Source organism: Scomber scombrus, chromosome 24 (assembly GCF_963691925.1).
Source record: "Scomber scombrus chromosome 24, fScoSco1.1, whole genome shotgun sequence".
In the NCBI taxonomy this organism is placed as follows: domain Eukaryota; kingdom Metazoa; phylum Chordata; class Actinopteri; order Scombriformes; family Scombridae; genus Scomber; species Scomber scombrus.
The window spans coordinates 12,627,509-12,641,283 of record NC_084993.1 but is presented as its reverse complement, the minus strand read 5'-3'; the positions used below and the strand labels follow the sequence as shown (position 1 = coordinate 12,641,283).

General features: G+C 40.5%; 1 protein-coding gene across 1 annotated transcript; it reads left to right on the top strand.

Moving 5' to 3' along the window:
* Positions 1–8,668: 8,668 nt before the first annotated feature.
* Positions 8,669–13,684, top strand: lig4 (ligase IV, DNA, ATP-dependent). The gene is made up of 3 exons (XM_062414507.1): positions 8,669–8,681; positions 9,654–11,725; positions 11,893–13,684. Exons 2-3 carry the CDS (start codon positions 9,663–9,665, stop codon positions 12,560–12,562), a joined length of 2,733 nt encoding a protein of 910 aa, XP_062270491.1. The 5' UTR covers positions 8,669–8,681; positions 9,654–9,662; the 3' UTR covers positions 12,563–13,684.
* The last annotated feature ends 91 nt before the right edge of the window (positions 13,685–13,775 follow it).

The following is a 13,775-nucleotide window of genomic DNA, read 5'->3' as shown; positions in this document are numbered from 1 at the left end:
AGGGCATGTTTGCGTGCACTGCAGCCGAGTAAATCATCCGTCAAACATGCCAGCCAGGAGGCTAAAGCTTACAGAACAGGACAGAATCAAGGGAGATACACATTCAGAGGGGCTTAATGGAGGGAGGTGGCACGCAAAGATACCGAAAAACCTTGACTGAATCAAAACAGCAAAACAGCTTTTTTAACAGAAAGAGACCTTTATACACTCTGTTCTGTCTCCAAACAAACAAGTGAATCCAAGAACAAAGATTCAAACACACCTGAAATCAACAGCAGGTGCAGATAACTAGTACTGGTTGGTTGTAAAACAACTCTATATCTAGGTGTAACCCAGACGTCCAACAAACAAAAGAGGCAAGATTATCCTGGTATTAATGGCAAGTGAGCTGTAAACAGAGAGTGACCTTTCATTCATGCCTCATGCTTACACAACTAACCAAGACACGCCTGCCTGTGTTCTAAGTCTGTTGTTCAGATAACTTTGAAAGTTCTATTTTTCAAACAAAACCTGGGACTTGTTTGTGTCTATACTAAGGACAGTCAGAGCCAGTAGGCGAAAAAGGGTTTGGGACAGCTTATAATTAGCCAAACAGCTAACTGTAGCTTTGCTCCAATGAGCACCCTGCCTTCCAATACAGAGAAATTGCAGTATAAAATTGTTTTATAAATGTATTCACAACCAGAACAATCCTCACATGTGACATTTGATCCATTCAATTGTGGTTGATAAAGCAATATTTGATATAAAACAGGAAACTGACACCTTCAATAGCTGAAAACATGACTGATTGTAAAAAAAAAAAAAAGAAAAAAAAAAAAGAAAAGGATCAGGGGAAACCAAATTTACTTCAATAGTCAGTCATTTTAACACTTTCAATGTGTTTAACTGTTTTTTTTTTAAAGATTATGGCACTTAAATTAAACCTTAGATCAATTATATTTAGGATAGACGCCTGTTAATTCCTTGTGTTGAATAATGCTGTGTTCCATTTAACTCCGAAGTCGGAGCTGGGAATGATGTCACAACCGAGTTTGTTTTATTCCAGTTTAGAAGTCAGAAAACCAGTTCTCATTTTTATCTCCATTTTTGGTCTCCACCAACTCATTAAGATCTTTAGCTTCTAGATATGTCTAAATATGTTCACCAGTAGACACTACTAGTCACTAACTTCGTTTATGTCTGTTTTGATAATCTTCCTTCTATGGGCTAAAATGATGCACATGAAAGCTGTGAGGGAAAACAGTAAAGTCACAGGCCAATAAAACAAAAAAATGAGCTTAAAGACGTTAAAATGCTCCGTATAGAGCTGAGAGTGTTTTCTCTCACTCGGTCTGAGGTTTTTTTTGCTCCAGTTGCTAATTGGATTACAGAGAGTGCCAAGTGTCTCAGATTTGCACCACACACTGAGGGCTGCAGTCCCAGCCTGAAGTAAACAAAAACATGCCGATAACATTGAGCAATAAACAACGTAAAAAGGAGCATATACATGATTTATTGATGGCCCCAGTGTGCACGTTAAATGCTTTGTTTAAGAAATCAATCCGGGCCGATCGTTAAAATTTCAAAGGAGCATAAATTATCTGAATTGATGCCTTTGTGGTGAAACAGCAGTGGGGTTAGTATATTTGGCTCCTAGAACATCAGGTCCACTGTGAGAGGATTAAAGACAATAAATGGATTAATTAACGTAAAAGACCTGGCTGGAATGTTACTACAACCTCCAATGAACCACTCAGATCAAAGCTCATGTCCCATTTAACTGTATTTACTGTAAGGTCAAACTTCACAGCTTACCGTCTTGGCACCACTTCCTGTTTTGATTCAAAGCCTGACCCCTGTGTGTACAAGATGTCACAATCTATTAGAACATTGCTATGTCATTATTTTTCGATCTTATGTAATGAGTTGTTTTTGAAGCAGAGTTGTGTATCTTGAGATGGGACTGGTGATAGCATACGGTCGTATAAGACGCATCAGAGACTGTGTGTTCTCTATGGTTTTTCTGATAGGTGTTAAGCTTCTGATGTCACAATGTTACCGGTAAGTGAAGGTGATCCATTATGTTTAGGCTAAAGGTTAGGATGGCAGCGGTTGGCAGCAGTAATCTCTCACAAAAGGTTCTATCACTGACTGTATTCAAAGACAACTGGATAATGAGACTACAACGGATACAAATTACAGCAGTCACAGGGTTCAAAACACTGTATGATCAATAATACGACCTTACTGAAAGAGAAACCTGGCACTATAAATGCCAACATGGTATGTACACGTTTCAGAGAGCCTTTATATGAGAACACAGGGGACACTGAAAGGTGCAGTGTGTAGGATTGAGTGGCATCTAGTGAAACTGACTTGGCAAAAATGGAATATAATATACATAAGAACTTTTTAGTTAGTGTATAATCACCTGAAATTAAGACATGTTGTGTTTTCATTACCTTAGAATGAGCCCTTTATATCTACATAGGGAGCGGGTCCTCTTTCATGAAGGCCACCATGTTGCACTGCCATGTTTCTACGGTAGCCCAGAATGTACAAACCAAACACTGGATCTAGAGAGGGCCTTTCGTGCTTTTCATAAGTTTCACGGCGGGAGGTAAATTTAGTGTACTGTATAGTTGCAAATATTTCGAAAATTGTGATGGATGGATTGACTCCTAGAAAAGAAAATGCTTTAAACTGTACAACACATATAGAGCCTTGCACACATGATAATAATTCTAATCCCAGTAAGTCTGTCCAAGACATTACCTACAGCTGTGCCAAAAAAGAGGCCCAGCCCACCATACAGCAGACACATCATGTTATGACTATTACTATGTGCACATACTGTCCTGACAACATAATTTACTTACCCAATCAAACATATGTTGTTTCCCCAGAAAGATATTTATCTGTAACATATCTAAATCTGTATAATATTGAATTATGTCTTTATCCTATCAAAATTTATATCAGATTAAGCCTACTGAAGAGTGAGACCACTACTTGGGTTTGTATAAGAAGTCTGATTCACAGCATTTTATTGTTTATTTTCTTTCATTCCAATCTATTCTAAAAAGAAAGAAAAAAAGGCTGAAGTTTATTTAACAGAATTATTTATGACGTCCTTCCTGCTTCAGCCACTCTCACCACAAACATACAAGCTTATGAATGTAAAAGCCCATTCAGATAACAGTATGTACAGTAGTAGTTTGAATAGTAGCACTCTATGTTTATTTAGAAGACAGGTAAGTCTAGTTTGTACATGACGGATTTCACAAAGACTTTTTCGAAGTTTCAGGTGACTGTAGATGATGACAACTTTAAACAGAGTTGTGAATAGTTCGGACCATGAAGGCGAAGTGGAATGTGTTTTAGGTGGAGTAAAAATGTCAAATTTCAAAATATTTCTTGGATGGAGTAACGTTTGGTTTGGCCCCTTTGTGACCTCGCTCCTGAGTTTTAATCTAGCCGTAATCTGATGGATTAGTGATATTTCACAATCTTAAGTGACAGAACTGCATTCATTTTCTAACATAATCACCACATTTGAGTTGAAAGCTGCTTTATTGATGCCATAAAAAATATAAAATTAAAATTTTGTATTATCTACATACAAATACTAATAAATTATGTGAATTATGAGGCCCAAGGGGAGCGTTCAACCAAAATATGAGAGGATTGTGAACTGTGCCTTGAGGTGCACCATATATCAAAGCCTAAGAAGAAATATAGTCCCCAATGAAGACTACAAATTTCCTACGTGACAAGTAATTGGAGCACCAGTGAAGAGCCCAGGGTTTTAACTAATATATCATGATGATATTATCAGTGGTGTCAAAAGCAGCCCTTAAATGTAACACCATTAATATCGGCATCTGCCAATCTAGAAAGGCTTGGGTGTCAGTGGAAAGAAGCGTGGGCATGAATATGGCATAAAGCCAACACATCACTTCCTGCACAAATCCGCTAAAGGTATGCTGATAATGGACCCTACTGTGTTTACAGTTTTCCATGGTTTAAGTTATCACCACCCAAGCCTTTCTAGACCTGAACTTAATTAACTAGGTGTAGTGATATCAGAAGATGAGGAATATTTCAACTTTCCGGCATAATAAGATCCACAGGTAAAGGAGATTTCAGAGGATTTCTGGTTCATGACAAACAAATGGATGATTCTTTTCTAAAATGTCGCCATGGTCAGCAAATAATAATAATAACAGGCTATTTCCAGTTTTAAATAAATAGCAGTTATCAGCAACCTCATTGGTTCAACCTACCTACAGTGCTCTTTTGCTTTTTTTTATTTATTAGATGTTCATAATCTCATCCTGACCTTCTTTGTGAGTCCATCTGCTTCACTTTATAGCTGCAGAGGCTTTTGTCTCATGGTTTTATGCCAGACCAAGACAGAGCCGGGGTTACCGCAAGGCTGCCACGACGACCTCTTGACCCCGCTGCTGTTATGCCACATGATGTAACTAAAGCAGGACTACTGCACAGGTCAGCCGGCCGCTCTGAAACCCCCCCCCCCCCCCCACAGAGAATAGTCAGGGATTTTTATCTGAAATTCAATTTCATAACAACAGAGAGGGGTGATAGTGAGAGCTGTTATGACACAGCGAGTTATGACAGAGACTGGAGGGAAGAGAGAGAGAGAGACAGACAGACAGCTATTAAACAGGTAGAGAAAAAAAACAGCACAGATCGCAGCATGGGATGGCAGTGATGTGTGAAGCTGATCTAATTTTAGGAGAAGGTCAGTGGGTACTGTCTGGCTCGCCCCGCCAGCTGAAAGAAAGCCCAGCACAATATTTTGTGTTCTGCAATTTACGTGAACAGGATCTCCCTGTCCTCATCTCTCCTGACATTTGTGTAAGATTATGTGGTGAGAAGTTCAATCGTGCCTTGAGGCGGTGGTAAATCAAAAGCGGCTTTGGCAAGTGTGTGTTTTTTTTTTTAACTCTGTTTATAAAACAACTGCTTGGAACCCACATCAGGCACCATGTGAGTGGGTACATACTGTACTGAAAAACACACTCTCATACGCATGCTGTATTTGTGCGCGTCTGTAATGTATGTCAGGTTTAGCCTCCAAGCCACCTTTGGCAGCTGGTGCCTGATTCCAAAAATTCATGCTGTACTTCATTTAACAGTATTCTGTATGCTGAAATAATCAGGACATGATACAGAGCTACATTCCTCAGTCATGTGAACGCTTAAAGGAACATTCCAGCAATTTTAGCATTCCACTTATATAAAGTTGGAGGACTCGCAAAAAAAAAAAAAGGGTCAAAATTGAAGCAGCTGAGATTCTTTAACTTTCTTTAAGTCTCACGTAAGAGTCAGGCTCCAAAAACGCTAGCTCCTACAATTCCCCTAATGAAACTCCATAGTGTCTCTTAATTAGACCCTTTCTGCCCACATCTTTTAAAGTCCAAGGCCCACAAAAAATGTGAGGTTTCAAGCCCCATCTGAAGTTTTTCTCAGACTTTAAAAAAGCTGCTTTAAGAGCCGTAGAAGCACACGCAAAGGTTTTCACGGACTGAGACTGATCTATCGCGTGTATCATCTGCAGAGCGCTCCTGTAAAAGTCCCTCATGACTCACATCTACAAGGGAAGACCAAAATATTCCAGGTAGCCATTAGATTTGTTATCAGATTTGCTGTAATGTAGCGTAGGCCTATGTGTACAGATTGGTGATACTAAATTGGGACTGAAATGGAAGGAACACAGGAGGATCTGATCATGGTGACAACTGTGTATTTTCTCCCCTTATATTATATATTGATGACAGTCCGTATTGGCATTTACTTGGATTCACCCTATTGGTGTCCTACAGGATACACTTGTACAGTCTGTTTACAATCAATGAGAGGCTTTTTGGCAAATTTCACAATGTGTCAGCAGCAGCCAGCAGGGAACAGGAAGTGTTTACGACCATCTCAGAATGCACACACGCTCTGAATGAGGACGCTGACACACTGCTTAATCATCGGCCATGTCGATGGGGATTTTAGCTCTATTACTCTGCTCAATTCTCTCTCTATCCCCGCATGCCTCCATGCCAAAATCTCACTCAGTCCTACACCGACTGCACTATAAACACCCCCCCCCCTCTCCTCCTCCCCCCTCTCCCCCTCCCTCTCAGTCCCACTGCGAGCTGATGCATGCCACGGAAGCAGTGACGTCAGTTGTTTACTGTCTTGTAGGTTGCCGCTCGTTGCAGTGCAGCAGCACATCCTGCAGGGTTTATGTAACTCCCCTGCCTGCTGCATGACAGCATCAGGCCGTTTAATGCGTAAGTGGGGGGGATTGGGATTTGGGGTTGGGGGTCGTGCGTGTGCTGAGGCCTGCACAGCATCACCACAGTTGCACACATAAGCACAGGTGCATGCACGTACTGTACGCAGACATACAGTGTAAATAGCTAGTCAGCCAGCTTTCCTCTCCACTGCACTGCATTGCGTGAGTGTGTGTGTGTGAGTGTGTAAAGTGAAAACACAGCGGGTTCAATGCCGGAGCACATAGTAGCTCCACACATCCCAGGATCCTCCACTGCAGCAGCAGCAGCAGCAGCAGAGAAGTAAACAACCCTGGCTGGACTGTGACTCAGGGCTCAGTGCTGCTCAGTTCAGGCTGCACAGACAGGTGTCGCCCCCTGTTGGCAAAAGGAAGCAATGAACAACACCAAATTTGGGCTGCTGATAAAGCAAAAAAAAAAGAAAAAGAAGAGCAGTCTAGTTTGTTTTTTAGGACAAAATGTCAAAATGAAGTCTTCATATTTTCCAGAATCTTTAAGCTTCTTAAAAATGCTGCTTCTTTTTTCCGGAGGCTTTCAAATAAATAACACAAGTGACACACACACACACACACACACACAAACACACACAGGTCAGAGGTTAAGGTCATTGACTGAGCAGCACCTCTGGCCTACAAGGGCTCAAAGACACCGAAGCTGCCATCCAAATATATGATTTATACGACACAAAAAGCTTTTAAATAGTCTAACAAACATGCAGGCTGACTCCTGAGTCTATCCTATATATGAAAAACAAGTATCAGGAACTATGGCCCTGCGTGGGTGAGGTGGAATGTTTAATGGAATCTCCGTCGGTACGAGCCTCAGATACTTTCAATCTGGAATGAGGCGCCTGTGCAATGATTTCACATGGCTTTATGAGTAATGGAGTACTTGGAGTCACACCAGCTACCGGCTAATGGTGCGAGTGTCAAAACAAGTTTGTAATGGAAACAAAGCCACAAGGTTAAAATTCATGACTCTGTTATGCCAATATGAGCCAGGAACAAATTGCTCCTGTAGCCTTAAATGACAGAATCAGCCCGACATCAACATAGTGTAATACCTACTATGTTCAGGTGAAATATGTCAGTGTGTGAAAATCATGCAAATTCAGAATATATGTATAGAATTAATGCACTGAAACCAGTTTGAGTAAGTAAGTATGCATCAAGGAGTCTCCTGTAGTAAAATCTGGTTTTACTGGCAGTGAAGCGTGATGGTGTAAGAGGTCATTGACTTATGTATTAAATACTCTCTGCTGTGCCCAAATACATATTTTTCTACTTAAGTTTTGGTTGATTTTAATGATTTGTTTGATATGCAGAAGCCAGATTTTGCCACACAAATGACATTTTTTTGCTTTCTCAGGGTTACAGACCATATTTCATAGCACTATATAAGTCAAACTACACATGAAACTAAATAATTTGGCAGTTTAGAGTCTCCTACACACATGTGCTGCATATGTAAAGAAACTGGAGGAAACCCATGTGAAGAAAGAAAGACCATACAAGCTCCAGACAGAGAAATGAGACTAGAAACCAGGCCTGTTTACTCCCTAAAATAATAAGAGAGAATATACAGTATGATTTTTTTTTAATCCTACAGTATTTGCTTGTTAGAAATAGATAAAATCCTTTGAAATATCTTCAAAATCTTCCCACTCCCATCTTGCTTATCATCATAATCATCACTGTCATAATAACTGTCAGTAAGTGTTGCTACTAACTGAAACCACAGGACTCTGATCCAAATGCATAATCATTGTAGTGAAGAGAAACACATTTTTTTTGCGGTCAGCAAGTATGCATTCCTGTCTTTTACTACCAGTTTACTACTGACTCACTGGCTTCAGGCCCATGATGGTAAACAAACTCACATGTAGACTGCAGGTCCTCAGCTCTGCAGCGACTCAGCATCTCCCTCTGCTGGTCAATTCAAGAACAAACATATTATGTCTTTTGGATTGTAATCTGACATTAAATCATAATTATCTGCCTTTTTGATACATTATATTAGACATTTAAAGCACAAAGATATTTAAGAAATGCAACACAATGGGTATTAAACGCTGTGCACTTATAACATAGCAAAGTTCTTACGTTAAATTAGTTTAAATAAAACATTTCAAATGAAATATAAAGACAAATAATGTTTTTAGAGTGTTAAATTCGAGCTTTGTAAGATTTCAGTTAGGTAGTGCATGTTAAAGTTTTATAACATAACTCAACACTGTTGTGGAACAAAGGTTCCGCTCTTGTTTCCAGGGGAAGGTTTTCCATAGAGGCACCTATTTGGTATACAAGGAAGTATTGAACATGAAGCTTTTTGTGAGACCTCTTGACATTTTTAGCTGATCTTTGGAGGATAAAGACGTCAAAGTGAAAGGTAAATGTTTTGGATTTCATTATTCTGCTAACGTGTCGCTGCTGCTCCTCAAACAGCTAGTTGAAATCACTTCCGGCTTCAAAATAAACGCACAGACGTTAGACGATTTGTTTTTGCAGACTGTCAAAATATCTTATCAAACTGTTATTAAGATTTTAAAAAGAAATGTAAATATTATTCTGTCTGAAGGAAATATTCTACTTTCTACTCCACTACATTTGACAGCTTTAGTTACTTTTTAGATGAAGATTTTACTCAATGATTAATATAACAAGGCTTTAAAATAAAACACATTGATAAAGATGAAACCAGTAGTTTTCTTACAAAAAGCAGTGTGTAGTCAGGCTCACATTTTAGATGTCTATGAGTTGTTAACAGCTCCACCAAATACTGATTTTTCACTTATTGTTGTATTTGACCAAAAATCAAAGATTAGAGGAAAAAGTCCAAAAAGTGAAAACAGACTTCTATACCCTCCCTTCCTTCCACACATGAGACATGTCAAAACATGTTGAAGTTTGCTGTTGACCAGTAATCTAAACATTATAAACATTTTATAATGCTCGTTAATTCGTAAATGAGCTACTGTAGTGTAAAATATCAGGCTATCATGCACTAGTACAACATTTGAAATGAAAGCATTTTATTTTACTCCTTACTTCCATTGGGGTTTAAAATATGCATTTCCAAACATTTCAATAATTTATTAATAATTTAATCCAAAAAATATCGTAAAGTAAAAGAAAATGTCCATCACAATTTCCCAGACTCCCAAGTAATGTTTTCTAATATTGTTCTGTTAATGTTTGTTCTGTCCAGCCAACAGTTCAAAACCCAAATAAAATAAAGAAAGACCCAAAGAAGATAAAGAAATGGAAAGAAAGCAAAATGTCACATTGGGGAAGTTTTAATTAGGGAATATTTGTTGATTTGTTTCTTCAATGATAACATTTTGATGCATTGTGATTACAGATTTTTACCATGGAGGGAACTTCTAAAAGTGATCCTGGTGTTCAGCTGTCTGTTGCTACTCAGGTTCCTTTCCTTCACCTGTGTGTCACTTTAGAGAAAATCCAGAAGGCGAAAGTCCGTCCAGAGAAATCCAAGACCCTTCGTGATTTCATTGAATCATGGAGGAAGTTTCATTCTGCCCTTCACAAAGATAAGCCCAAAACAACGGACTCTTTCTATCCAGCTATGCGCCTCATAGTTCCCTCTTTTGAACGAGAGCGGATGGCATATGGCATCAAAGAGAGCATGTTGGCTAAACTCTACATTGATGTGTTAGGTCTCCCAAAGAATGGCCCAGAAGCCAATAAACTCTTGAACTATCGAGCTCCAACCACATCTCAGGGAGAAGCTGGCGACTTTGCCGGCATGGCGTACTTTGTGCTGAAGAAACGTTGCACCAGCCAGGGAAACCTCAGCATCAAAGAAGTCAATGACTTTCTGGATACAGTGGCCATCAACAACGCTGGCAAGCAGAAGGACCTTGTGAAAAAGAGTCTTCTGCATATCATCACACAGAGCACGGCTCTCGAGCAAAAGTGGCTCATCCGAATGATTCTGAAGGACATGAAGCTTGGGATCAGCAAAGAAATTGTTCTCCAAGTCTTCCATCCGGATGCTGCTGAGCTCTACAACGTAAACACAGACTTAAACAAGGTCTGCCAACAGCTCCACAACCCCTCGGTGTCATTGAGCGATGTCTCTATTGGACTCTTCTCTGCTTTTAAACCCATGTTGGCAGCTGTTGCTAACATCCGCAATGTAGAGAAACAGATGGGAAACAGCCCTTTTTACATTGAAACCAAGCTGGATGGGGAGCGAATACAACTACATAAAGATGGAGATGTGTACAAGTACTATAGCCGAAATGCTTTTGAATACACACAGCAATTTGGAGGATCCCCACTGGCGGGTTCTCTCACACCTTACATCCACAACGTTTTTAAAAGCCATGTCGTGAACTGTATCCTCGACGGAGAGATGATGGCGTACAACCCGACCGCTGAGACATTCATGCAGAAAGGGAGCAAATTTGACATCAAGAGGCTAATGGATGACTCTGAGTTACAAACATGCTTCTGCGTGTTTGACGTGCTGTTAGTCAATGGCCAAAAGCTTGGAAAGGATACATTGAAGAAACGCTACGAAACCCTGCAGACAGTTTTCACCCCAGTCAAGGGAAGGATGCACCTGGTGCCAAAGACGGACGGCAGAACCATGCAGGAGGTGGTGAATGCCCTCAATGACGCCATAGACAACAGAGAGGAGGGGATCATGGTGAAGGATCCTTTATCCATCTACAAACCTGACAAGCGTGGGGAGGGATGGCTGAAAATAAAGCCAGAATATATGGATGGCTTGATGGATGAGCTTGACCTGCTGATTGTCGGTGGCTACTGGGGGAAAGGGAGACGGGGTGGTATGATGTCCCATTTCTTATGTGCCATTGCCGAAGCTCCAAAGCATGGTGAGAAACCTTCGGTTTTCCACTCATTCTGCCGCATCGGCTCTGGCTACACCATGAAGGAGTTGTATGACCTTGGTTTAAAACTAGCCAAGCACTGGAAGGTCTACCGCAAAAATGACCCACCAGCTTCCATCCTGTGTGGAACAGAGAAACCAGAAGTCTACATCGAACCCTGCAACTCGGTCATCATCCAGGTCAAGGCGGCCGAGATAGTCGGAAGTGACATGTATAAAACCAACTGCACCCTCCGTTTCCCCAGAATTGAGAGGATCCGCGACGACAAGGAGTGGCACCAGTGCATGACTCTGGCAGAGCTGGATCAGTTTCGCAGCAAGGCGTCGGGAAAACTCGCCTCGCGGCATCTTCGCATCGACAACGACGAACCACAAAAGAAGAAGCGCAAGGTGGTAGCCAAACCCAAGAAGGTGGTCGGGCTCATCGACCACTTTAAGTCCCAAGACCTCTCCGGGATTAAAAAAGAGACAGATATGTTTGAGGATGTGGAGTTTTGCATCTTGAATGGGACTGAAGATCACCCAAAAGCTGAGCTGGAAAAGGGTGTGGCCAAGTAAGTCTGAGACTGTATCAAAGCAGTATTGTTATGAGCCGTAAAACCAAAACAGTAAAGTTGCTAAACTGCTCTGTGGAACTGAGTTGAACTGCAAAGTTTGTAGAGTTATTGTTAAGAACATATCCTATCACAAATAACTGATACTGATGTCATCTTTATTTCAGGTGTGGAGGTATCGTGGTACAAAATCCTGGACGGGACACCTACTGCGTGATCGCCGGCGTGGAGAACATGCGTGTGAAAAACCTGATTTCGTCCAACCAGCATGACGTGGTGTGGGCCGCCTGGCTGCTGGAGTGCCTGGACCAGAAGCAAGTGGTACCATGGCAACCCTGCCACATGATCCACATGTCGCCATCCACCAGGGAACACTTCGCCAAAGAGTACGACAGCTACGGCGACAGCTACTTTGTGGACACGGACGAGCAGCAGCTACAGGAAGTGTTCAACCGCATTGGAGGTGCGGACACACCGGCGGCCGTGAACGTTGGCCAGGTGGAGCAGCGATACGGTTGGGATGACCTTCTCACCAGCATGTTCAGACCCTTCAAGGCTTACATGGACAGTTACGCTGACATAGGAGACCCTAAAAGTGCTATACCCACCACCTATTTGAACATCAGGGCGCTGGAGTTTCGTTACCATGGAGGCACGGTGGTGAAGAAGTTGGAGGAAGGAGTGTCCCATGTTGTTATCGCAGAGGAAGCAAGACTTCTAGATTTGAGGACTCTGAGGCGCAGCTTTAGGAAGAAGTTTAAGATTGTAAGAGACTCATGGGTGACCGATTCAATCAGTGAAGGATATCTGATGAATGACAACGACTACTTAGTTTGAGTCTTCCGGTTATTTTCTCAGGATTTCGGTTTAAAACGGGAGAAAAATCTTCGTTTAACTTGGATTTTAATTGATTCGTAAAAGTTGAAGAATAAATAATAAATAAATAAATAGTGAAATCACCACTTAGGGTGAGAAAAGAGGTCTGATGGAAGCTATATTGCACTGTACAGAGGATGTTACTTCTCAGGGGCAAACTTTATTAATTTTATATTGTTGTGTTCTTATTAAATGATTAGGGCTGCTTGTTATTAGTTTTAAATGAATAGACCAATGTAAGGGACGAAAGTGAACACTCCATGATAATACTCTATTATAGTGATCTAAATTAGGCCCATTCTTAATTTTTCATTTTAAAGGGTATTCAATATTGCACTTAAAAATTTGGGAAACTTAAAAAAAACACTAAATTCTTCATTTCCCATAATTCAACTGGAACTGAACAGTCTTTCATTAGACCTTCATTTCCTCCTAAATAGCGACTGCTTTTAAACTCAATACATTTTTTAGAGATGATTAATCTTAATCCTTATCCAAAATAACCCTGATGACATCATTTTGAAGGGGTTTTTGTTTTTTCAAACTGCAGCATTCTTCCTAGAGACACTGAAGACAATATGACGACTCAGGCTGAGTACTTCTTCCAAAGAGTGAAATAATTATGTGTGAAATTGGTGGAGTGCCCCTTTTTAATTTAAGCAAATAATGTGAGCGGTTCGATGAATCATCAATCTCTTTTTGTGATCTGTGCCTTTGTGCTTTTAGGCTTTTTTTTAACTACTTATTAAAGGACTGCTGGGTAGGATTTAGTGGCATTTAGCGGCATTTTAAAGAACCTATCTAGAGCCAGTGTTTGGTTTGTCCATTCTAGGCTACTGTAGTCCCCATGTAGATATAAAGGTCTTGTTCTAAGGTAAGAAAAACACAATAATTCTTATTTTCATGGGATTATACACTAATTAAAACATGAATATTATATTCCATTTCTGCCAAGTCTGTTTGGCTAGATGCCACTAAATCTTACACGCTGGTCTATTAAGTACAACTCTACTAAGTATGTGGGATTGGTTTAAAATGCAAGAATGACTGTTGTCCAAATGTGTTTTTATGATTGTTAATTAAAGCTGGAGAAACAAATACACTGTTGAAATGTGCTTATGTCACCGTAACCGACTCTATCACTACTGTTGCAGCTGTAAAGCGGTGGATGAAT

Bases quoted from the DNA above. Each gene is read 5' to 3' on its own strand.
- lig4 (XM_062414507.1), top strand. From the start codon at position 9,663: ATGGAGGGAACTTCTAAAAGTGATCCTGGTGTTCAGCTGTCTGTTGCT. The intron at 11,726-11,892 runs GTAAGTCTGAGA...TCTTTATTTCAG, and splicing joins CTGGAAAAGGGTGTGGCCAA to GTGTGGAGGTATCGTGGTAC.